Source organism: Phascolarctos cinereus, unplaced genomic scaffold, assembly GCF_003287225.1.
Source record: "Phascolarctos cinereus isolate Bilbo 61053 unplaced genomic scaffold, phaCin_HiC Scaffold_5;HRSCAF=322, whole genome shotgun sequence".
NCBI lineage: Eukaryota > Metazoa > Chordata > Mammalia > Diprotodontia > Phascolarctidae > Phascolarctos > Phascolarctos cinereus.
The window spans coordinates 411,752,857-411,778,495 of record NW_027555958.1 but is presented as its reverse complement, the minus strand read 5'-3'; the positions used below and the strand labels follow the sequence as shown (position 1 = coordinate 411,778,495).

Genomic DNA, 25,639 nt, shown 5'->3' with positions numbered 1-25,639 from the left:
ACACAATGTTTGATCCTCATTTTTTAGGATTGAGAATCTAAGACAAAAAAATTAAACCATTTGTTTAATATAGCTGGTTAGTGACCAGTAGTGCAGGACTTAAGCCTACCAGTTCTTTATCCAGTGCCCTTTCTAGTATTTTGGAAATGGAAGTAGGAAAGTATCAATTATTCTCTTATCACCAAAGGAATATCTGCACTCAGATGGAGAGAATAATCCCTATTGTCCCACCCTCCTGGGATAGGCATTGGTGCCATCCAATGGAATGAGGTTGCATTCACTGTATTAACCCTCATACCATATTATTGTTGCAAGGTTTTTCTCACAGATGTTGTCTGTTTATACAAGAAGCTCGCTGACCAACACTTCCATGAACTGTGGCAGCTGGGAGGGTGGTGGTTCTGTCTTCTAAAAGCACCCAGGTACGGCTACTTAATTAGGCGGTCTAGAAGCTGAGTCAGTTCAAGTTAAGTCAACCTGACAGGGGCGGCTGTCATCTGGAGTCAGGAACCTCAAAAAGAAACCCTATCTTTGCTTTCTTTTCCACAGTAGACAATTCAAATTGATAGTCATCGGTGACAACACAGTTACGTTAATTACTGATCTCTAATTTATTAATGCATTGTGAACCTCAGCTTCCTCATCTAGAAAGTAAAAGAGTTGGATTAGTTACCTGCCAAGACCCTTCCAGTTTACGACCTGGGATCCTATGACTGAGGCAGTATGGTGTGGTGGTTGGAATACTGGCTTGGCATTAAGAAGACCTGGATTCAAATCTAATTTCTCACACTTATTAGAGGAAAGGCCACAGACAAATCATTCAGCTTTTCTGATGTTGTTTTCTCATCTGTAAAACTGGGATAATAATATCTACAGCCCTTGACTGACAGGACTATAGTGAGGCTGAAATGAGAAATATTTAAAGTACTTGGTGAACTTTAAAGAAATGTACAAATGCCAACTTTTTTGTTATCATCATTACTATCTTATTCTCACCTTTTTTGAGGGTATTCAGAGAGAAGCAGTCTGGAGTCAAGTCACTATCCTACTATCAGACCTTCATGGATTATTACAGAGATGAAGAAAATGACTGCTTTTTGTTATTGAATAAACATATTAATGAATAAGCTCATCTTTTGTAGACTCAACAAAAGTATCTTCCATACAGCTCCAGCATCAGAAAGGACAGCAGGGATGACATGTGCCCCATCTGATTCTCATATGACTTTGATATACCATTATCATATTATTAGCCAGCTAGATGGCACAGTGAACAGAATTCATGACTTTCAGTCGAGAAGACCTGAGTTCAAATTCTGACTCAGACACTATGTGAACCTGGACAACTCACTTAACCTCTCTGCGCTTCAGTTTCCACATTGTAAGATGGGCATAATAATGGAACCTATCTTGCAGGATTGTTGTGAGTATCAAATTGGTTGACCTGCTAAAGTATTTTGCAAACCTTAAAGCACAATATGAATGCTAGTTATTATTATAATCATTATTACTGTCACTGCTCCTACTCCTACTACACCATGTATACTGAACTATGTTAAGGCCCATGCTGTTTTCGATACTACAGATACAAGGCAGGCTATACCACAAAGAGAAAACAAAACAAACAAAACAAACAAAACAAAGCCAAAGTCTGTTCTTTATTATGGACATCCCTCATGATGAATGGTATTCAACTTCACAATATTACAAATTGTAAGCCTATTCTGGCTAAGCAGAAGTGACCTTGCTAATTAGCCTTACAGTCACGCAGAGGATGATTCCATTTGGACATCCTTAAAGGGGAAATTGCCTTTTCTTTGGTATGTTATCATGTTCAGTTTACATGCCATTCTTAGAGTGCCACACAACTTGTTCATAACAGTGGTTTATTTTCTTTTGGGATATCTACGTAGTTGCAGCATCTAGCCTTTTCCCAGGCTGTTAGTTTCTTTGAATCTTCAAGATTTCCTAGATCCTATCTTGCAGGTCATAACTCTTCTTCTGCCCCTTGGCCTCCACCCACCCCACATCTTTGAGCTTTGTGGTTGTTGAAATGGAAATGACTTCTTCTGGCTATTGTGATTCTCTTCTTATGAGCTAATCTATAAACTGTTAAGTGATTTTCATACTTGGTGAGGACATGAAGTCTCAGCACTGCATCTCTGGGCACTGTGCCTGAACCCAACAACATTTCCCTCATTCCTCAGACTCTATTATGGTCTGTCCCTTTTTTGGGGCTTTACAATAATCATCGGTAATTCACATTTATCTAGAATCTTAAGATTCACAAAACACTCCATTCCACCAATGAGGTAAGTAGTTCAAGTATTGTTGTACTCATTTTACAAACAAGGAAACTGGGGCTCAGGTAGGTTAAATGCCACATAATTAGGGAGTCTTAGAGCCAGGACTCACTTCCAAGAGTTCTGACTTAACCCAGTGTTATTTGCATGATGCCATGTATTTTGATCCAATGAGGAGTTTAAAAATATCTCTAGACCCTTCAGGGTGGGGTAGGGTGGGAGAGAGAACAGTTCATAATTGGGAGGTTCACTGTCTTTCTGAAGACACACTGACAACACTAGGAAGACTCAATATATTTCACTGTGAACTTGAAGAGAGAAAAGTAGATAGCAAGAGCCATCTGGAAACCATGGTACTCACACATTTAAGAATCACCAGTAATAGGACCAGGGATTTAGAGCTATAAAGGAATTCAGAAGTCATCTTGTCTAATCTTTTCATTTACAGTTGAAGAAAATTAGGTTGAGAGAAAACAAGGGAATCACCCAAGGTCAAAGCTGAATAGAACGGTAAAGGTGGGGCCTGAACCCCAGCTCACTGATTACAAATCCAATATTCTTTCCACCATGGACTGTGTGCCTCCACGAGTTGAAGTATTACTCACATATAGGTGGTATCGGGTTCCAGACAACGAATAATCAGAGAGATGGTGCTGAACTGTTTGTCTGGCACCTGAGACGGCATGGCACATGGGGACTTTGCTCCAGAGATAATGTCATCAACAAAACTCAACACTGTTTCTGCACAGAAAGAAAAGAAAAAAGTAAAATGCATGAGGGATATCAAGGAAGAGCAAACAATGGGGAAGAAAGATAACCTTCATGAAGATCTGTCATTAGACGCGCTCTTCCCCAAGTCTCCTAAGTCCATGGACAGTACAACTGGAGAAATACTCCCTGAGCCCCCAAAATATAGAGCATGCTGGGAGGACGAGTGGTTCATCAGCATTCTATGTAAGCTCCTTGAAGTCCTTAGCATGGGTGAGGAACAGGAGCCCCAGTGAACCATCACTGCCCATAAGAACTCACCAGGGCTGTCCAGCATCTTTGATACACCAAGGGCAACAGATTGGTTAGTCCTCACCAAGGCTGCCTTGGACAATGCACGGGGCCAAAAGGCTGAGAAGTGACAGATGGAACAATCCATTTTGAGGCCACTGGATTATGCAGCATACAACCATAACAAGGTCCCACTGTGTGCACATGCCCCCACCGAGGGTGCCCACCTTAAATGCACAAGTCATATTAGCACCACTGACACTGCCCTCCTCCTCCCTGTGTGGAAAAATTGGCCCAGGGTACTTTCAATGGCAGCACCCCAAATCAGTTTGAAACTTTTCCTCTCTAACTAAATCAGGCAAAGTCAGAGTTTGCTTTAGAACAAAACATGAGGCAAAATTCATATGTTTGGGCAGACTTTTGCCTGGAGGCGTCTTATTAGTGAAGCAATCCTTTTTTCCCCCTGTAATCATGGCAGTGGTTAGTAGAGAATTGTTTCCTAATTGTGGGCCATGCAACCAGTTATTGTAATGTTGTTTATTCAAATGTGGCTCTGAGAGAATGCCTAGAGGCTATGAAATGGACACCTCTTTTATAAACAGAGAGAAGAACAAAATCAAAACAGCTTTTGCTGGATGTTTACCACTAAGCGGCTCTTAAATGGGCAACATGGATGATCCCTGGTAGGGCCAATGATTTCTCCTTGAGTGTCTCATGCAGGAGACCTGAAGCAGAGCCTTGTTGGAGACAGGTTTGAGGACAAGCCATTGTTCCATCACCGCAGAGCAAGGTTGGCTCTCAAAGGGGAAGGGTCACTCACCAGTCTCCACTTTGGAATGGTCCATCCTGTCTGTGACCTTCTCCTGGCGGATGAGGTAATCCACAATCTGTACCCCTATTGGCGGCTCTGAGTGTTCCCACTCCAGTACCACCAGCGTGCTGCTAGGCTCATGCACCGTGGAGAGTCGGAGTCTGTGGGAGAAGAGGAAAGAAGATGAAATGGGGTTTGGTACCAACCCTGAGCCTTGACTACTCCTGCATCTAACCCACTGCCAGTGTTTGGGTTGATCAGTGATTGTGTATTATTGTTCTTTAGTCATTTTTCAGTCATGTCCAGTTCTTCATAACCCCTCTTTTGGGGTTTTTTTGGGCAAAGCTACTGGAGTGCTTTGCCGTTTCCTTCTTCAGCTCACTTTACAGATGAGAAAACTGAGGCAAACAAGATGAAGTGACGTGCCCAAGGTTACACAACTAGTACGCGTCTGCAGCCAGATTTGAACTCAAGTCTTCTTGACTCCAGGTCTAGCACTTTATCCTCTGCACCACCTAGCTGCCCTGGTTGTATAATATGACAATTAGTTGGCTCAGTGGATAGAAGTCTGGGCTTGAAGTCCAGAAGACCTGAGTTCAAATTCAGCCTCAGATGCTTTCTAGATGTGTGATTCTGGGAAAGTCACTTACCCACCATCTGCCTTGGTTTCCTCAATAATAATAGCAACTACATCTTAGGGCTGTTGTGACGATCAAATGAGGTAATAGTAGTAAGGTGAGGAATGAGGACAAAAATAACCATGATGAGGACAGGAAAGGGGTGTGTGTTTGTGTGTGTGCGTGTGTGTGTGTGTGTGTGTGTGTGTGTGTGTGTGTGTGTGTGTGTGTGTGGTGAGATAGTGAAGATATGGGGTAGTAGATAGAGAGCCAGAATCAGGAAGACCTGGGTTCAATTTTGTCTCTGGCAAATACCATCTATGGGACCCTGGATAAGTCACTTAATTTCTCAGTGCCCTTGGGCAACTTTCTAAGATCTTAGGTTGGCAGGACAGCTGCAGATTTACACTGATACAGAGCTTCCTATGTCACTGAAATCCTAAATCTAGACTTAAATTGTTTGTCTAAACCTATGAAATCCTAAATCTAGACTTAAATTGTTTGTCTGAACCTAGGAATCTCGGCACAGTGAATAGAATACTGGGCCTGGAATCAAGAAAATCCAAGTTTAAATTTGGCCTCAGATATTTAGTAGCTATGTGACCCTGGGCAAGTCACTTAACTTCAATTTGCCTCATTTTCCTCCACTATAAAATTGGGATAACGGTAATACCTACCTCCTAGGGTTGTTGTGAGGATCAAATGAAATAATAGTAGTAAAGTGCTTAGCACATAGTAGGTACTATATAAACATTAGCTATTATTATTATTTCATCACTATAAGGAACCTCTGGTAATACAATTCACTCTACTAACATATATCTAGAAATGTTCTGCAAATTATGGTCATAGAGATTTTTTTTTCCAGGGCACTGAGAGGTTAATCAACTTTTTTTGGGTGCCATGAGCAGTACAGAACGGAGGTAAGACCAGTGTTCCTCATTCTGAAGTTGGACATGGAGTGTCCATTAATCCATATCGGATCTTGGGTTTCAACATTGTTTAAACCTACTGCCTTGCTCTACCCTCTACATATACCCTGTAGCTGTAAATTACTTACTTGCAGACTCTTTGTTGTACCCTAACCACCTGCTCCTGGGTACTGCCTAAGGTACAGAGGGAACACATCTGCCTTCTAACCTCCATTCCTGGCCTTGAGATATTTCCCTCCATCTTGGTTCCTCAGATTGTTCTTACAATCTACCACCAATGATCATCATCCTGGCCCACCATGGCACCCATAACTGTGACTGGCCACTTCATAGATGGCACTGGTTTCCAAAAGGACTAGTTCAAGTAATGTAGCTGGTCAGGACTAGCTTTCTCCATTATTTGGAAACTCAAAACTGAAAGCATGTCAATACGTGGTGGTGGGTCAAAAGGAAGAATGACACATTGGATATTTATTGCTAAATATCAAGCTGGCTTCAAATGTCCCATGATCTGAAGACAACTATTACCTAAGTCATGAATTAGTCATGTATAAATAAATAAATGTGTAAAAAAATAACTTTTTTTTTGGATTATATAAAACTATCTCATTCCTGGAGCACAGCAATTCCCCGAAAATAAGAACTGCAATTCCCTGAAAACTGACTGAGGCTAAGCTGCTAATTAGGAGTAATGGACTTCACGCCATTTAGACATATATGAAATTCAAGCTCTAACAGCCAAGAGACCATGATGATTATAAAGAAGAGAAACAGTTCAAAGAAATAATTACAGTTGACAAGAAAAATGAGCTTGTAATATTTATTCCAGGCTATGGACTACTGTCCACCCAGCTTGCTCTTAAATCTTTATATACTAGTATAGCGTAAGATCCATAGATTCAGAATTGGAAGGGACCTTAGAGCTCGTATGGTCACCTAACCCCAAATCTTCACTGTACAGTTTACTTACAAAGTATTAAATGGTAAAGCTGGGCTATCAAAACTCAAAGGCATGAGAGTGCCCAGAACCTTTGGGTTCTGGACTTACTGTCAGAAAGATCTGAGTTCAAATCTTGCCTCAGAAATTTACTAGCTGTGGAACCTTCTCCAGCGACATTTCTCTCCAGGATGCATTCTAGACTTCCTCTACCACACCCTAACTCTTCATCCTAATGCTCACTCTAGCCCTAGACTTGTACTTTGAAAGCTCCTTCCACCTCTGTAGCAACTTCTTCTCATTGGATGGCTCCTCCCACCACCTCCATTTAAAGAGGCTGCATAGGCCAGCCATGTCTCATTCCAAGACAGGTACCTTCCTCATCACCTCCCTTTCAGCTTCCATGTACATGCTGTCTTCCCGCACTAGAATGTAAGCTCCTTGAGGGCAGGAGCTTTCTTTCTACTTTTGTTTTGTATTCCCAGCACTTAGCATCCTATGTAGTAAAAAATGAGTGTTTAATAAATACTTTATAACATGCTGACCTTGATCAAGTTACTTAATCTCTCAGCCTCAGTTTCTCCATCTATAATCTGAGGATACTACTAATTGTACCTACCTCTGAGTTTTGCTATGAAGATTAAATAAGACAACAGGTCAAGTGTTTGACAATAACATGTAAAGTATTTTGCAAACTTTAAAACGCTATTAGTAGCAGAGGATTAAAATCTGCCTCAAGAGTTTATTGTATGAATCTTAGTATTTTGGACACTTGATGATCCTTTCTACTAACTTAAAATATTGCCACACAAAATTGGCCTGATTTTCCTTTAGGCTAAGAGGGAAGAGGGACAGGGCTAGTCAGGGCCTTGTCTGAGGTGCCTGCGTGGATGCTGAGGGAGAAGTACATTCGTGGATAAATCTGTGATTGGGGGCAGTGGGGGGGAAGTAGCTATGATCTCTGACTGGGCACCACATTAATAGGAAGAATGCAAAGACAGAATGTCCGTGCAAAAGGGAAAAAGGAAACCTACACAGGCTGAGGAAGAGGAGCACAAGTGGGGAGCCCATCTGCCCCAAATGCACTGGAGTCACACCGACACCAATCCTCGATGACATCTCCACTTCCTGAACACCAGAGTGAGCTCATGGTGGCCTCCTGCAACAACTGAAAAAGGAGGGGAAGAGAGAGACATCAGGATGAGGACAGCAAGAGAAGGCCCCAAGCCTTGGTTATCAAGGCAATAACCTACATAAGCAGTCTGAGAAAGCATACCAATAAGGTTCCATCTGGTGCTAAGGAGCACCCCTATCCCTTCCCTATTGTACCCAGTACAGTACTAGGTGCTGGAGCTAGTGTCCTGCCTTCCTCTCTTTCTTAAAATCCCAGCCACAGAATCAATTATTTTGGTTAGGTAATGAAGACAGAGTCATGGTCTCCAGAAGTCCATTGTTAGAATGCTTTTTTGTTCTCAGGGTGGGGGTGAAGGGTGATATGGGACCTCTCATTTAACCTCTGTAGTGCATTAGCTGGACTACCTTAAGGGAGAAAGAGCACAACGAAGAGAAAAGAAAAGCAGAAGATGTTGATGAAGTGAGGGGCAGTGTGAGGTTCTGACTACCCCAAGAGGCATTCAGCTGCCTCTGGGGAGGAAGCATGCAAGGGGGGAGCCAGGGAGGATGGCCTACTGCTGGGAGACAGGCTCAGTGTCGGGCACTGGGGGATAGCGCAATGGACTGAGGTGCAAGTCTGAGACTTTCTCTCTGACTGTCCTCTCCCACTATCCTCCTCCTTTCCTTCTAATGCTTCTCACTTCCTGCAATGACTTTTGAACCAGAATAATCAAACATATAATTGCTCTGGAGCAAACTAAATAAGAAGCACTTGAAATGTAAAAAAAAGATACCGTCATTTGAGTGGGCTGTCAAGGCACCCTGGTCTGCCTTGAAGCTCGTGCAAGAGGGTAGTCAAAAAAAAAAAAGGAACCCTGGGGTGGGAGTTAAGAGTCCACATGACTAAAGAGGTGGTCATTGATCAGTAAGGTCTCCCCATCTAAAGAAGACAGGACAAATATAGGTAGAAAAATAGCATAAGGTGTTTATTTGAGTGCTGGACACTTCCAGCTTGGTTTTTTCCCCCTTCCCTCAAATTTTTCTATGTGCTCTATCTTTGGCTGCCAGGTAGGAGAGGGAATGAGTTGGGGAAAGAGGGAAGGGAGAAAGAAAAGCTTTGGAGGTAGCAGGAGAGTCAGATAAATCCTGATAAGTAAAAAGCTTGGGACCTGGACTACCTCTGCTTACTTTTACTTCTAAGGGGAGCCCTGAAGAAAGAATGTGCTCTGGTTAGGGGAAATGAAGGACAGGCCTCATCTGTTTCTGCTTAGCATTAGAATTTTAGAATTAGATGGGTGGAAGTCACTTTTGAGATCATTCTAATGATCCCATGTTGCAGATAAATAAACCAGTTCCCAGAGAGGTTGAATCAATGTCCTACTCAAGGTCACAAAGAGAATGGGAGGGACATTGTAAGGAGCTAATTTAGAAAAGATCTGGAGATATAGGGTTAGGACTTTATTTTATCGAGTCAACAGTGTGACATGGTAGCTGATAAAACCTAATGTTCTCTAACTAATATGGAAATATATTTTACATGACTTCACATGTATAATCGATATCATATTGCTTGACTTCTCAAGGGGTAACTTGGGAGAGAATTTGGAACTCAAAATTTTAAAAATATGTCAATTTTTACATGTAATTATAAATTTTTACATGTAATTTAACAAAATAAATAAAAATATGTTTAAAAAATCCTAATGCTGTCATAGGTTGCATTGAGAGAAAAAGGTAATAGTGCATCTAGATGGTGCAGTGGATTGAATATTGGATATGGAGCTAGAAAGACAAATTAAACTACTATCCAGATGTGTGACACTGGGTAAGTCACTTAACCTCCCTGGGCTTCAGTTCCTTGCCTGTAAATTAGGGATAATAACAACTCTTATCTCACAGGAATGTGAGGATCGAATGAGACAATATATGGAAAGTGGTTTGTAAACTTTAGAGTGCTAAATAAATGCTTGCTATTATTATTATTATTATCATTAACAGTATTATCATTATTATTATAGTCCCACTTCACCCTCTGTGAAACTGTGCCCAGAGCAAGGAGGTAATAGTCACTCCATGCCCTTTTCTGATCAGATAACACCTGGTTGTGTATACCACATTTTAAAAAGGATATTCACATACAGGAAGGCATCCTATTAGGTCACTAGGATACTGAGTGGACTGGAGACAATACTACAATAAGGTTGACTGAACAAACTAGGGCTGTTTATCTAGACAAGACTCAGGGGGCCATGATCACTATATTCAGGTATGTGAAGGGCTATCCTGGGGATTAGACTCATCCTGCTTTGCTCCAGTGGACACACCAAGGAGCAGGAAGAGGAGATTGCAGAAAGGTGCATTTTGTTTTGATGTAAGGGGAAAACACACACACACACACACACACACACACACACACACACACACACACACACAAATAAATCCCAACAACAACTTTCTAATAATGTGAAATAAAGGGTTGTCCCAAGCATGTAGGCAGGAGGACCACTTGTCAGGAAGATAAGAGAGGGGATTCCTATGCAGGTACAAGTTGAACTAAATTTTCTCTAAGGGTCTTTTCAATTTAATGATGATATTTGTTTCCCTGAAATTTTTCCCTGTTCCCCCTACATCTCAGGAGAAAGGAAAACAAAATGTAGGCGAGTGGAAAGCATTGTGTTCAAGAGGGGAAAAGGATGGAGAGATGGGAGACATACAGAAGAGACAGAAGAGAAGAGAAGAGAAACAGAGAGAAAGAAGAGACAAAGGTGCAGAGAGATGAGAATAGAAGAAGGAGGGAGATAGGGGAGAGGACATAAAGAGATTAGGCAAACAGAGATGGAGAAAGAGAAAGAGATTGACAGAGAGAAAGAGAGAGATAGAGACATAGACACAGAGACACAGAGTGAGAGAAAGGAGGGAAGGAGGGAAGAAAAGAGAACAGGAGAAACTGGAGAGAGAGGGAGAAGGCAAGAGCAGAGAAAAGAGGAGAGCAGGGGAAAGGAATATAGCTCTATCTACGCCATATGACTTTGGAGAGTACAATATTAAAAGTGCACATGAAGCTCCCCTGTTATTTGTTTTAAAAAGGTGAAGGAGGAGGAGGAGGAAAGAAGAGGAGGATGGTCTTCTGTGTTTGGCAAGGGGTTCAGGAAAATGGATGCCTAGCCTAAAACAAACTGGCTACTTTCTTAAGGCTGACCCGGAAGGGAAGGCTCACCGCAAGCTCTCTCCTTCAGATGAGCCTGCAGGCATTGGCAGTTTACTCTCTCCCCTCGTCCCTTTCTTTATAAGCAGCACCTCTAGTACCATTCATTAAAACTTCACCTAAAGCTCAAATTCTGTGAAGGAGGGCTGTTCCTGGGGCCATGTGCTCCCTGTCTGTGAAGGGGCAGGGACAGAACTGGAGCCCCTGAACCCTTACAGCAGCAGCGGCTGGGCAGACTCCTCTGGGTCTTGTTCCGATTTGGTTGGGGAGTAAGTGTAGGAGGGACTTAAGAAAATGGATTCACTTTTTGATTAAAGGAAGTCTGATCATGTTCAAATATTGAATAAAGTAATTTTTTAAGAACATTAGTGATTGAAGAAACAAAAACAGGTGGACACACCCCTTCCACCTCCACATTTTTCAGTAAAGCTAGACTAAAAGTCTGAGTGTCAGCTACATAACAAGGTGCCTCACACAACATCTCTCTTTCTTTGAAAATAAAAGTGGGGAGGATGGGAAGGAAAAAAGAAAATAATTGATCATTCTGCCACCTTTTCTTATATCCTGATGCTCTCTGGAAGGCTCACATGACTATACCTTGTCAGTGGTACTGCCTTTAATATCAGAGAATCAGATTTATCAGTCCCTTATTTTGCCACTCTTGGTAGTGCCACATTCTGCCAGGGGATAAGACTACTGGGCCTGAAGTAGGGATAAGTTGGGTTTGATCACACCTAAAACAATTACTAATAGCTGTTGCCTTATGGCAAGTCAATTTACATCTTTATCTCAGATTCCTCATTTGCAAAATGAGGAATGCCATGCCCTCAAAGGTCCCTTCCAGCTCTAAATCTTTGATTTGAAGTTACTCTTCTCAGAAAGATTAATCAAAGAGGAGGTGGGAGTGGGGTGGATAGAAAGAAGATGGGGACCTTGTTGGAATACCCTTTGCCAGATTTTCCTAGATTCCCAACTCTGAACCAGAACTGGATTTTCCCTGGATTCTTAGGTACAAAGAACGTCATCACACACAGTGATTGAGTCCAAGTGACTCGGTGTCATAATATATGGCAGAGAGAAGAGGCTATTAGGATCTTCTCTGGAGACCAAGGGTGATAAAATGGGGAATCTTACAAGTTACAATGATGCTGGCATGAAAACCTGACTCTAGAGGACAGCTGCCATAGTCCCAAATCTGTGTAGTAGTCAGTTCTGGGTTCAGAAGTTATTAAGGGAAACTGGGTCTACTCCCATTCCAATGACCCAATGTGAATGAAGAAAGATGCTGAGTTGACCTGTCCAAGTCCCATCACCCAGAGTCATGCAGATATTTAATTTCATGACTGACAGCTGATAGGGATGGGGATCACCCACTTTCTGCTCTGCCTTTATTCTCCTTACTTGCCCGCTCTCTCTAAACCTTATGGGCTAAAAAACTTATGGTGTAATTTCAGGTGTGCTGAGCCTTAAATATCCAATTGGACTACAGTAGGTGGTATGAATGAACTAATTAAATTTTATATGCAAACATGCAAACCCATGCAAATCAAGCTCTCAGATTAACTAAAATATTCTAATAGCTTTAGTCTACTGTGGAGTTCCACTGTGTCCTGTCACTTTTTGAACCTATCTATGAAATCTCTTGTTGTGTTTTCATCTGGAGCTGACAGCCGTGGGTCCCTCACCCGCTGGGTCTGGTTGTTAGTAACCAGTTCATAGATTGGAGCTGCCTTGGTAACCTCCAGGAGAATTGGCTCAGCAGGCAAATCAGGGCTAGCAGTCACATGGCACAGTGGACAAGATGAAGGGCACCGGCCTCGGCTCTGGCACTCCATACGGACTCCAGCCGCCATGCGCTTGGTGCCTGACTCAGACAGGCTGGCAATATATTCTGGGAATGTGAGCACTTTAGGGTCTCGCTCCTGCTCCTCTGATTCATCTGATGGAGAATTGCCTGACAAAGAAAAACAAAAAGAAAGACATAGTGAAATAGGGGAAAGGTACAGAGGCAGACAAAGGCATGAAGCATCAGAAAATGTCATGTGCTTTTTTTTTTCCAGTTGGACATCAGGATTTCATCCTTGATCATGTCAGAATATGTCCTGGAGGAGGGATATACGAGAGTGAACACTTCCAATTTTGGTGGGGAAATCCACTTTCAAATAGCTAATTACGTTAGTTTGCTAAGAGCAGAAAGATTATCCTAGAGCCTTGATTCCAAGCTACCTACCTCCCTTCTAGTATCATCAGATCATTTAGCCATTTCCTAGGGGTGGCAAAGGGAAAACTTTGTAGGTGAACTCAGGGAAGTTCAGGAATGAACAGATTGCTTCTCTGATAGCACATTCATGCCAGAAAGTAAATTGGCACTTCTATGCTTAAGTGTTAGACAATGGTAGGAAGATGGGGAAAATGCTTTCTGAGTAGGTAGAGAGTACTGTGACAAAAAAAAAATACCCTGCCACTCTTGGAGGAGAGATGAAAAACAAGTTGGGGAGTTCCAATTCTATTTTTGACGGAGACATTCACCATCAAGCTGGACACAGTACAGAATTCATCAAACAACATACCCCTTCCAAAGACATTATCCATTGGCATTGCTATTCTAGATTCCTATGCTTTTCATGTAATTTCCACTTCGATTGAAAAAAGTTTGAAGAGAAAGTTGTTGGGGATCAAAATGCCACACATCAAAAAAGTCCTGAACCCTTTCAGGGCGAATACAGGCTCCATTATGAAGCATTCACTGTTGGTGTCAGTATTAAAATAATCTTCTGGGGTCAATGAGCAGTGGGTGAATATGTATGCTGGTGTTCTCCCATTTCTCAAGCATTCCCCAATACCTGCTGAGCTGGGTCTTTGAGGACTGGGGGGCAATGGATAGATGGAGGGACTTTAAAGGGACTCAGGATGATCCAAAAGATGGGTTTTAGCCCCTTTCCATTAGCAGAAAGAGTGATTGCTTTTAGGGTTCTTCAAAGCTTTCTCCTAATGCTCATTCTATTCATTATTCACTATGTATCTACCCAAGGCTACGAGACCATCCTGCACACAGCCAAGCAGCATAAAAAGGACTTTGATGGTTCCTCTCAGAGGAACAGGCTTCAGTTTACATCTCTCCCCCTTGTGACCTTGAACCTTGCTTAACCACACTGGGCCTCAGTTTCCTAATCTGTAAAATGAAAAGAAAAATAACATTTAGATCAGAAGGCTTCTGAGGTCCCCTTCAAGATCATCTTTACTCATTTGGAAATATATTTTGCATGACTGTGCATGTATAACTTATATTAAATTGCTTGCCTTCTCAATGAGGGGAGTGGGGTGGGAGGAAGGGAGAGAATTTGGTACTGAAAGTTTTAAAAACAAATGTTAAAAAATTGTTTTTACATGTAATTGGGGAAAACTAAAATACCAAACAAACAAAAAAGGTTTTTAGCTTCTATTGGAAAGAAAAGGAAAAAAAAAAGCTCCGTTATCCTGTGCTCACTTGTGCCTCCTTTGAAGGTCTTCGAAGTATTGTTAGTACCCTACCCCAATCACTTGGTGTTTGTTTTGTGCACAGCCTGTATTTATTTGTTCGTGACCTTGCTGTATCCCCTCGGTAGAAAGTTAGCTTCTTGAGGGCAGGGGCAGTCTCACTTTGGTCTTTGCACTCCCATTACCTAGTGCAGTACCCACCACATAGCAAGGGCTTAATAGATGTTTGCTGATTGCTTGATCGGCTGAGTGACTGCTACTTCTCATACCCAACATTCCACCTGCCACCTCTGTGCTTTTGCATGGGATGTGCCCTATGCTTGAAATGCATTTTATACTCACCTTCACTTCTTAGAACCTCTCCTAGCTCCCATCAACACTTCCCTCAAGTGCCCTCTTCTCTAAGAGATTTTCCCTGAATCCCTCAATGATTAGTGCCTCCTCCAATTATTGAATGTATTTTGTATTTATTTATCCGTGTACCTGAAATTCCCCCTACCCCCCACAGTGGAATATATAACCTTCTTGAGGGCAGAGGCAGTTTTGTTTGCATACCACACCTAGTATAGTGCCTGACATATAGTAGGAATTCACTATAATGGTTATAGAATTAAGATCAGTTGGAGAAACCACAATGCATATGATAGAATGGTTTCTGAGTTTTGCATTCTTAGTATACCAGTGGTACCAATTTGGGCTGATGTCTCCTGTACCTCTAAAGTAGTGGAAAGGGGTCACTGGATACAACTACATGACTCACTTTTCATTACATTTGACATATTGCTTAATAAGGGATGTAAATTTGAGCTGAAGGTCTTATGAGTCAATGAAAGTTCTGTGAAATCTTACAGAGCAAAACCAAATGTGATTCCATCACAAAGGATGCAATAGCACCTGTACCAACTTGCCAGAGGCCTTGGAGTGGTTCTAGACTGAGTGGGTATGTCTTTATAAAGATTTAGCTTCACACACTGATGTTTGCAACCCTTCACGAAGGAGTATTCATAACCCTGAGACTCTTGCTCTTCTCCAGGCTGTGCTCTGGACTTTCTCTATCATATCCTAGCTGTTTATCTTAAAGCCTCACTCCAGCCCTGGAATTCACACATTGGAAATACCCTTCACTCTCTGCAGCCTCTCTCTTTCTCTCTCCCTCTGACTGGATGGCTCCTCCCAGAATCTTCACTTAAGAAGGGTGTCTGGGACAGCCAGGTCTCATTCCTTTCCACAATGTACTCCAGATTTTCTTTACCATGCCCCTGAACTAAGTACCTTCATCTTTGCTATCTCCTAATCCCTCTGCAGCTCGCTGATATGTATGTCTGTTCTTCATTCTCAAAGAGGACCATGGCATCAGGAAAGTGATGCCACGACTTGTAAATGAATTGGATTTAAGTGAAGGAGGACTGTGCAAAGTCACCAGCCTCACTCTCTCCTCCAGAGCCATCTGGGTCTAGTGGCAAGATATAGATGAGGATGACTGGAGCCTTGAGGGTAGGGCTCTTTTTCTGCCTAGATTTGTATCCCCTGAGATTAGCACAGAACCCGGCTTATAGTAAGCACTTAATAAACGCTTGCTGACTGTTGATTGACTGACTGATCCCTACCTATCCTCCCCCACCTGCCCACCAGAGCTTTTGTCTCTTCCAAACCCAACTGTAAGCACTCCAAGGTTTCTGTTGGGAGGATTATTATAACCATTGACCAGGAATAAGCAATAAGCAACAATGAAATATCTAAGGACTCCCAGAGATCTGTTTCTGTGCCATTGTTCTTTGTAACAAAGAGGAAGGAAGAAGGGGAATTTGAACACAGAAAATTAGTGAGAAGTACTTCTTTCAGAGCCAAGGTTTCAAAAATGTCTCTATAAGGCTTGTTCTGATAACTCAAGTGGGTCCTAGCACATTATATATAAGAACTCTAAATAATTAGCTGTATTTCAGTATCAACTCACAGTCCTTCTTGTTGCACTTTTGGTCAGCAAGAGTGTCTACTGTGTAGCCTGTAGATTTTGCTCATGCTCCTGGCCCCCAACTGCCCTTCGATGAGACATTGCAAGAATTGTTTCAGATTTTTGATAGGAAGTAAATAATTTTTACAAAGCTACTATGGACTAATGCTTTCCTTGCCAAAGGTTTGTTTTCTTTTTGTATCCTGAAATGGCAGCGTCTACATGCATTTTAAAATGATTAGTCAGAGAAACTTCAGACATTGTGAAGCAGGGGCATTCAGCTGGGCACCATTTTAAATAGAGTTGGAATATTTTCTCTGAATCTTAAAGCTGTTGGTTCTCACTTAAAAACACTAATTTCAGTCACTGTTTTCTTGTTATGTGACATTATTTCTCTAGAAATCTAGTTTTTCTCAAATATATATCCTAAAAACATATTTTATGTATTTACCCAAATAAATGCTTGTATCTATATAAAAAGTGTTTTCTTTGGAAAGTGGCCACTAGATGGCACTCTCAAGCCTAGAATAGCTGGAGAACAGCTACAATGAAGGGGAAGAGACTGCAATTGATTTCATCTGACCATCTCAAAAATTTCACTTATGTGACACATTAAAAAAAAAAAAGATAATTTTCTATTTTATTTTCTTTTTAAATTATAGGAGAGTATTGCAAGAAATCATTGGCTGGGACTTGCAGTGGTGTAGGGTAGCCATGTTAAAGTCAAACAGAAATGGGGGCAACTAGACAGTACATAGAAGAAGGCAGCTAAGTGGTACAGTGGGAGAACTCTGGACCTAGAATCAGGAAGATTCATCTTCATCAGTTCAAATCTGACCTCAGATACTTAATAGTTGTGCAACTCTGAGCAGGTCACTTAACCCTGTTTGTCTCAGTTTCCACATCTGTAAAAATGAGCTGGAGAAGGAAATGGCAAACCACTCCAGTGTCTCTGTCAAGAAAACCCCAAACAGGGTCATGAAGAGCCAGACATGACTTAACAACAAAAACAGTACATGTTGATCGCTGTACGTTAAATATTGACTTAAAAATCATATGTTAACATCACCATATTGTGTTCCAATGTATTTTTATTCATTTTATTAACTATTTCCCAATTATATTTTAATCGGGTTTGGTCAGCACTCAGGAGTATTGTGGAATGTGTGGTCCTGGGTGTTTGACACCTCTAGTCGGATAGAGAAAAGAATTTGGAGTCAGAACACCTGGGTTTGAATTCCAACTGGGTGTAATAGACTTAACCATCTGGAGATGGAAGAGATCTAAGAGGTCAACTGGTCCACCACTCCCCCCTCATTTTAAAGGTGAGAAAACTGAGGCAGAAGTGACTTGCTCAAGGTCACTTAGGTGGTAAATAAGGAATGGGCATTAAACCCATTTCCCCTCACTCCAAATGCAGCACCTGACACTCCCTACTTATGGAAGGTTGAGCAGGCCTCTGCCCCTCTCTGAGTCTCTGATGCTAAACTATAAAATGGATGGGGAAGGGATGACCTCAAAGCACCCTGCGATGACACTCTAGCTCTAAATCGATGACTCTAGAAAAGAAATACAAGTGTGAGAAAAGAAAGGAGAGGCACTGACTCTGGAGCCAGAGGAACTTCAAACCCCACCTCTGACACAAAATCTGGGACTTCTGGCTAACTGCTTAACATTCACGAACCTCAGTTTCCCTAAATGAAAAAATAAGTAGATTGCACTCAAGGATTATTAGCCTGGGGTTCATGACCTTGTTTTATTTTAAAAATATACTCTGACAATGGAATTTCAACATAATTGATTTCCTCTCTGTCCCTATGGGTTTTATTTCATGCATTTAAAACCATTATCCTAAGAAGGGGTCTTTAGGCTTCACTAGACCACCCAAGGGGGTCCATGACACAAACAAGGTTAAGAACTTGTGCTGTCTTTCATTTCCATATCAGAAGACCGTACAATCAATCCTCTTCCTCTATTCTCCTAGTAGTTAGGGTGCATGATGGCTCTGTGACCACTAGGGGACACTGTGACAACAGGCATGAGGCAGCCGCTTGAGTTTCTAATTCACTTCCAGAGCTACCAGCTTTCCATCATTAACACTTGTAATTGCTATTAAACATTTGAGGGGACGCTGGCTCGCTGATGTCTGTTGGCTGTCACAATTAAAATCAAGACGCAGTTAATCCTTCTCAATTCCTTTAAGCCTTAGAAAGGTTGGAGGGTTAGGGCTGAGGAGGGCTCTCCTCTTTCTTACTCATTGCCCCCTATTTAATTCTGCTGCTCCAGAAATCACTCTGGGACATACAAAAAGAAAATTACCCAAGGCAAATGATTGCTGTCCCATTCATTCCCCTATTTTCTCCAGGATGGCTCTACCTGACATCTAGGAAAAGTCTCTGAGGGAGAGTAAGGAGCTAACTGTCATTCAAAGTAGATTCAAATAGAAAATGGACAAGCATAGGTGTTCCCAAGCAAGGAAGCAGCAGAATTTACAAATAGTTACAAAGACAAACAGAATCTGCTCCATCTAGGTGATGCAGTGGAGATATTCCTGGAGTCAGATATTTGAATTCAAATAGCTACTTAATTTATCTCCACCTTAGTTTCTTCATCTGTAAAATTGTAATAGTAATAACCCCCACCTCCCATGGTTATTGTGAGGACAAATTGAGATATTTGTAAAGTGCTTTACAGACCTTAAAGCATAATATAAATGCTAGTTGTTTTAAGATAATGATGGTGATGCAGTTGCTGCTGCAGCTGCTGCTTCAGGTACGGTTTGGATTAAATCACCTCTGAGTTCCTTATCAACCCTGAGATTCTGTGATTTGTGATTTCAGCCAAGTGAAACAGTAACTGCCTGAGCCAGAAAGCTCCTGGAGAGGCTGGTCAGACAGAAGGGTAGCCTCAGTGACCTCTCAGGTCCCTTCTACCTCTGAGGTTCCATGATTGAATGATTTTTTTCACATTACTTTTTAATCTACTCTCTTTAATGGAGTAGTCTGGAGAAAGGTTCTAGCAAAGAGACATCCCAGATTACAAGGACTATAGGAAGACAATTAACTGACCTTGGCATTCTGGTGCCCACTTTAGGCCCCAAAGAATTACTGCACTCATTCTAACACTCCTCCTTCTGCCCTGAACACATCAAATGTCTCTCCTAATTTTTGTCTCTCTTTCCTTTTTCTCTTCTGTTTCTCTCTCCAAACCCTCAGCATCAAAAGGGTGGGAACATGTAAAATAGCTTCCTGAAGATTAGAACTCACCAAGTCACCTCCACGTGAAGCATTATCACCTACGTCTAGCCCTCAGACTACCAGGGCAGTTGGCAAAATTCATTAAATTACACCAAGAGGAGAACTCCAAAGCTATTCTTACAATATTGGCCTCCTTCTGATTCTTCAAACATAACAAGCTGCCTCCCACCTCTTTTGCCTTTCTATTGGCTGTCGTGTTGCCTGGAATACTCTACTCTCTCACCTTAACCTCTGGATTTTCTTAATTTCATTCAAAACTCAGCTGAAAGGAGTCCTTTCCCAGTTCTCCCACATGTTAATGGCATTATCTCTCAGACTGCTTTCCATTCTCTCTCTGTCTCTGAGTCTCTGTCTCTCTCCTTCCTCTCTCATCTTTCTCTCTGTCTCTCCTCTCCCCTTTCCTCTCTCTCTCTCTCTCTCTCTCTCTCTCTGTCTCTCTCTGTCTCTCTCTGTCTCTCTCTGTCTCTCTCTCTCTCCTCTCTCTCTCTCTCTCTCTCTCTCTCTCTCTGTCTCTCTCTCTCTCCCTCTCTCCCCTCCTCCCCCTCTCCCTCTCCTCCCCCTCCCCCTCCCCTCCCCCCCCCTCCCCCTCCTCTCTCTCTCTCTCTCTCTCTCTCTCTTCTCTCTCCTCTCTTCCTCTCTCTCTCTCTCTCTCTCTCTCTCTCTCTCTCTCTCTCTCTCTTCTCTCTCTCTCTCTCTCTCTCTCTCTCTCCCGCCCAGTCTCTGTCTCTCTATTTATATTCTTTGTATCTATCTACATAGCTATTTACATGTATCTTCCACTACAATGTAAACCTCTTGAGGGCAGGGACTATGTTTTTTACCTTTGTTTGTATGCCTAGTGCTCTGTGCAGTGCCTAGAGAAAAAGTAAACCCTAAATAAGTGCTTTTTTCAAATGTCACAATACTTAGCTTTGTTACCAGCAATTATGGCATTCAGATTATAATTTTAAAAGAAGTATAGCACTTTGTAAAAAACAATCTATCAACTACTACAAATAAAGGGCAATTGTTTTTGACTAAATAATCCTTTTTCAGAGTACATTGGAAGGGTGTCCCCAGTAGACTAGTACAGAGTGACTATAATGGTTTCATCAATGCTCCAAAACTTACCTTTGCTGTTCTCTAGGCCTTAAAGATATATGCATATTGATCTACCTAAAGACAGCATGATATTGGCACCATAAAGGCTACTAGCAAACACATATACAAGATCTGCTCTTTCAGTGCTTAAAGGATGCTGCAGAAGCAGACTTGTATTCTAGAAGTTTTGAGGCAGACTACTTTTTCTGTACTTAAAAACTATAAATGACAGTGAGTCAAACAAACATTTATTAAGTGCCTACTATATGCCTGGTGCTGTGCTAAGCCCTGGGGATACAAAGAAAAGTAAAAGACAGTCCCCACACTCAAGGAGGCTACAGTTGAAATGTCTTGACTCTTCTCAGTGACTGTTTTCCTAAAGTGGGGTGTGTGTGTGTGTGTGTGTGTGTGTGTGTGTGTGTGTGTGTGTGCCTTACACGTATCTGATACCTTCACTGTTTGATATAGCTGAAACATTTATAGTAAAGTAAAAAAGACTGACGTATCTGAAAATCTGGTTTGGAAACCCAGTAATATTTTGTATAACCTATATGTCTTGGGCAAAGTTGCTGGACCTCTCTGGCCCTCAGTTCTCATATACCTAAAAAATGAAAGGTTGAACCAGAAAACATGGGTTCAAATTCCAGCTCTGTTTCTCACTTTCTGTGTGAGTTACTTCAACACTCAGGCCTCAGTTTCCTCATCTGTAAAATAGGGGGATTGAATTAGATAACATCCAAGGTCTCTTTCAGTTCTGGGAATGTCCTCCCTCCTCATCTCCACATCATAGAAGCCCTAAGCTGAGCTCCAATACCACTTTCTAGATGAATTTTGCACATTTGCTATATAATTTGTATATGCTTGTGTTTTTCAGTGTCTCTTCTTTTTTGTATTGCCAGCATTTAACATAATACCTAGCACGTACATAGTAGGTACCTAATGAATGTTTGCTAAGTAGTTGGTTGAGCATATAATCTGAATTTATAGTTAGCACATTGCCTAGCATGTACACAGTAGATACTTAATAAATGTTTGCGTTGATTGAGTATATAATCTGAATGTACAGTTAGCATAATGCCCAGCATGTACACAGTAGATACTTAATAAATGTTTGCATTGATTGAGTATATTATCTGAATGTACAGTTAGCATAATGCCTAGCATGCACATAGTAGGTACTTAATAAATGCTTTTTAACTAGCTGATTGTGCATATAATCTGAATTTATAGTGTAAACTGGTCATTAAATATGAATCAGTTGGTATGTGTTCAAGAGAAAGTTCCCCCTTTGGTGACTACTTATGCAGTAGCTCCCATGAGCTGATGTCCAGGGCAGGGAAGGATTAATGACATCTCGGCTGGACCTACAGAAGTTTAACAATAAAGTACAAACGAAGATGATTTGAAGATAGCCTAAGACAGATAAGGGGGAAGTGAACAGTCAGCCTGACACGCTGAATTCCAGGCCTCAAAGCTGTCTGGATTCTGAGCCAGCCCTCGGCTGGAGTTTCAGTCCCGATTCTCAGTCATCAGAAGCTTGGGCACCAGGCAAATGTTACTTGGCTCATTGTTGCATTCTACTCTGCAGTCCCAACACACACAGAAATCAGTGATCACAGGATGAAAATTGAACACTGTCAGATATAAAGGGTAAAAAATAAAAACAAGAGTTTAAATTTCCCTTAAGATAGGCATTAAAGCAAGCAAATAGGGCAAGGCATTAACTTTTTTTCCTAATGATCTATAAATATAGAAATCAGCCTTTGTGTTTAGTAGGAACGTCAAACCTCCTTCAGAGGAGACAGTGCAGAGCAATGGAATGAGTACTGGATTTGGAGTCAGGGGAACCTAGGTTGCCATGTCCTGCCATCAACTGGCACCTCCACCATGAAGCCTTGCCTGATCCTCCAACTGAATGTTCTTTCTCCTCTGATCTAATAGATATTCTCCTCTTACAAATGGGTATTCTGATTCTTATCATAGTTTCTTATTTTATGATGTACAAGTTTTTTATCACTGCACTTTGCAAGCTATAAAACTTAAGTGTCCCTTATTATGATTGTTATTACTAGTCTGGAAGACAGAGAAGGAAGAGACTGTCTAATTTACGAAAGGCTACATTAGTGATTTTCTAGTACCAGAAACACCCTCTATTAATGCAGACTGACACCTTCTCTGTCACTAAATGTCTTAGACAGTAGCCTAGTCTAGAGCCCTGGGAGAGGCTGAGTTGTCCAGAGTCACCCAGCTGGGTCAGGGGACAGGATGGACGGCCTGGCTGTGAGGCTAGCTAGCTCTCTACCCACTAAGCATGCTGTCCTCTTATGATGCATGACAGATTCTCAGTAAATGTTCCTTGGATGAACAAATAAATGTGGGTAGGAGAGAAGCTCTGTTTTAACCTATGCTCCTCTTGCCTTTCTTATATGCCTATAACGATTTAATGACTGTTTCAGAAGTGGGACAAAGTGGGGAAAAGTGCTTGGCAACACAAACAGTGATCTTTCTGAAAGATAGTGAGTAAATGTAGCTGCACACATGTTGGGGAAACAGTGAACTAAATTCAGAGCTGTAATTAGCATATGGTGACTGGGGTTTTGCCCCCAGGGTGCTGACATAGCAGGAAGATGCTTCCTTCCTGCAGTAGTCATGCTGGATGGGGTAAGACCGGAGGTGTAGCAAAGGGAAAGGGAGAAAGCATGACTTTGGGACTATTGTTGTCCTGAGGGAAGGAACTGCAGTCCTGCTCCCAGTTCTGAGCTGACAGGCCCCAGGATCTTGTGGGCCATCAGTTCACGTAGATGGGGGTTACTTTTCCTCATTGCAAATACTCTCTCCTGGGAAGGATTACCCACATACAACCTGCCCCTGATGGTAATAGCAATGATAGTACACGTCAGTCTTAGGATGTTTTAGGGTTTCTGCCACTCGAAATGAATCCACCCCAGCTGCCAGAATTCTCTGTTACAACTTTGCCTAGGTTAACCTTTATCTTAGAGGTAATGACAACTTTCTGAATAAAGAAGAGTATTGTAGTGTGAGGAATGGAAAAAATTAGTTCTGGTCCTAGAGTGTCGACAATTGGATCTCAGGATATAGGATCATGAGGCTTAGCACAAGCTTGTGGATAGATTTCAGGGGGTCCATGAACTCAGTGGAGGAAAAATTACATTTTTATTTTATTTTATTAAATTGAGCATTTCCTTCAAGTATAAATTTTTAAAAAGAAAACATTTATACTTTGAAGGGATTCCATGGGCTTTGCCAGAATGCCAAGAGTCTCCATCTCTCTCTCTCTCTCTCTCTCTCTCTCTCTCTCTAACACACACACACACACACACACACACACACACACACACACACACACACACCAAGAATCCCTAATTTAAGTTAGAAAGGATCCTGTAGACAATTGAATGCAACTCCCTCATGGTCCAGGTAAAGAAACCGAGGTACAGAGAAGTTAGGTGACTTGGCTACGATCATACCTGTAAAATTTCTGAAACAGGATTTGAATTCTGGTATTCCTTGCTCCAAGTATGGTACTCTACAACTACGCAACCTGGTTGTTTAAACTTGTTTTCTTCAGCGGTTCTGCTATGGTAGGAAAAAAAAATAGACAAGGAAAAACGATATGGACAGGCAGTTGCCACTGACTTTGCTGAGTGATATCAGGACATGGCTGGCATGGCCTAAGGCTACTTGTGTAGTCCTACAGCTTCTGGGTTGGAGGAGAAGACATCAAAAAGAGCTCCTGGCTGAAGCTAAGCTAAGCTTCTCTGGGGGTTCTGACAGCTTGGGTTTGGAGGCTTTATAACTGTTATGAGATTGAGATCCAGCATCTCATCCTAATATTTGCAGGCAAAACAGTCAAGGGTTTGCAACCTAGAGGAAAGACCACAGAAACCTCTGTCTTTTACCATTTTTCTATTCTATCTATTGTTAGCCTACTCCTAGGTACTGAACCCAGCCTTCCTCTTCATGGCCATCAAGGCCATCAAGGAGCCAGGTATGGGCATGGACTAATGAAACCTTTCTTTGGGAATTACTAATGCTCATATACATATATTCTAATACAGTTCTAATTAGTTCTAATAGTTCTAAATGCAATTCTAATTCTAAATACAATTCCAATACAGCTCATATACATATATTTTAATACATGGCACACACTGAACTATGAAACTAGGTGGAATAGTGAAGAGAATTCTGGACCCACTAGAATGAAGTCCTTTCTCCAACATTTACCATGAGGTTCAGGGCAAGTCATTTAATTCATCTTAGCCTCAGTTTCCTTACCAGTCAAAGGTAAGATAATAATCTCACCTAATTTATAGGGTTGTTGTGAGGACAAAATGAGATAATATTTCTAAAGCACTTTGCAATCCTTAAAATGCTATATAAACATTAGCTACTATTATTAATATTTTTGTTGTTGTTTCTATCTTGTTCTTTTATTCTTAGTTGGATGGAGTTCAAAGAGAATAGGTCCTGAGATAGAATCTGGTAGCTAGGATTCTATACTAGAAGCTCACTATCTTTCATAAAGTAACAGATGACAAATACCTGTGTTATAAATACAGATCTCAAAATATCCATGAGTATACCAGAGATAAACTCTATGGGGACAGCATTATGCTAGACAAAGCTGTTGTCCCAAATCTCCCAAATATAATATATCTAACAGTTGTCACCATATAATCTCCAAAGCAACATAAAATATAAAATTTTCAAAATGTAGAGATTTAGCAGGAGAATTCCAAATCATATGCATTGAATTTAGAACTAAAGGGACACTAGAGGCCATTAGAATCTCTCCTTTTACAGATCAGAAAAATAAGACTAAAAGAGATTAAGTGATTTGTGTAGGGTCACAAAGCTATTAAATGGCTGAGGCTGGATTTGAACTGAAGTCTTCCTAACTCAAGCCCAACACTCTATCTACTGCTCCACCTGG

General features: G+C 41.4%; 1 protein-coding gene across 5 annotated transcripts in view; it reads right to left on the bottom strand.

Annotated features, from left to right (window-relative positions):
* The window catches only part of ASTN1 (astrotactin 1), a 441,904-nt gene that overhangs the window by 22,535 nt on the left and 393,730 nt on the right, over positions 1–25,639 (bottom strand). For all 5 annotated transcript variants that reach the window (XM_020984286.2, XM_020984291.2, XM_020984287.2 and 2 more), the window contains 4 exons: positions 12,603–12,871; positions 7,634–7,767; positions 4,123–4,274; positions 2,909–3,044 (listed from right to left, as the gene is read on the bottom strand). In XM_020984286.2, coding sequence (XP_020839945.1) covers positions 2,909–3,044; positions 4,123–4,274; positions 7,634–7,767; positions 12,603–12,871 — 691 coding nt within the window. The remainder of the gene's footprint in view (positions 1–2,908; positions 3,045–4,122; positions 4,275–7,633; positions 7,768–12,602; positions 12,872–25,639) is intronic.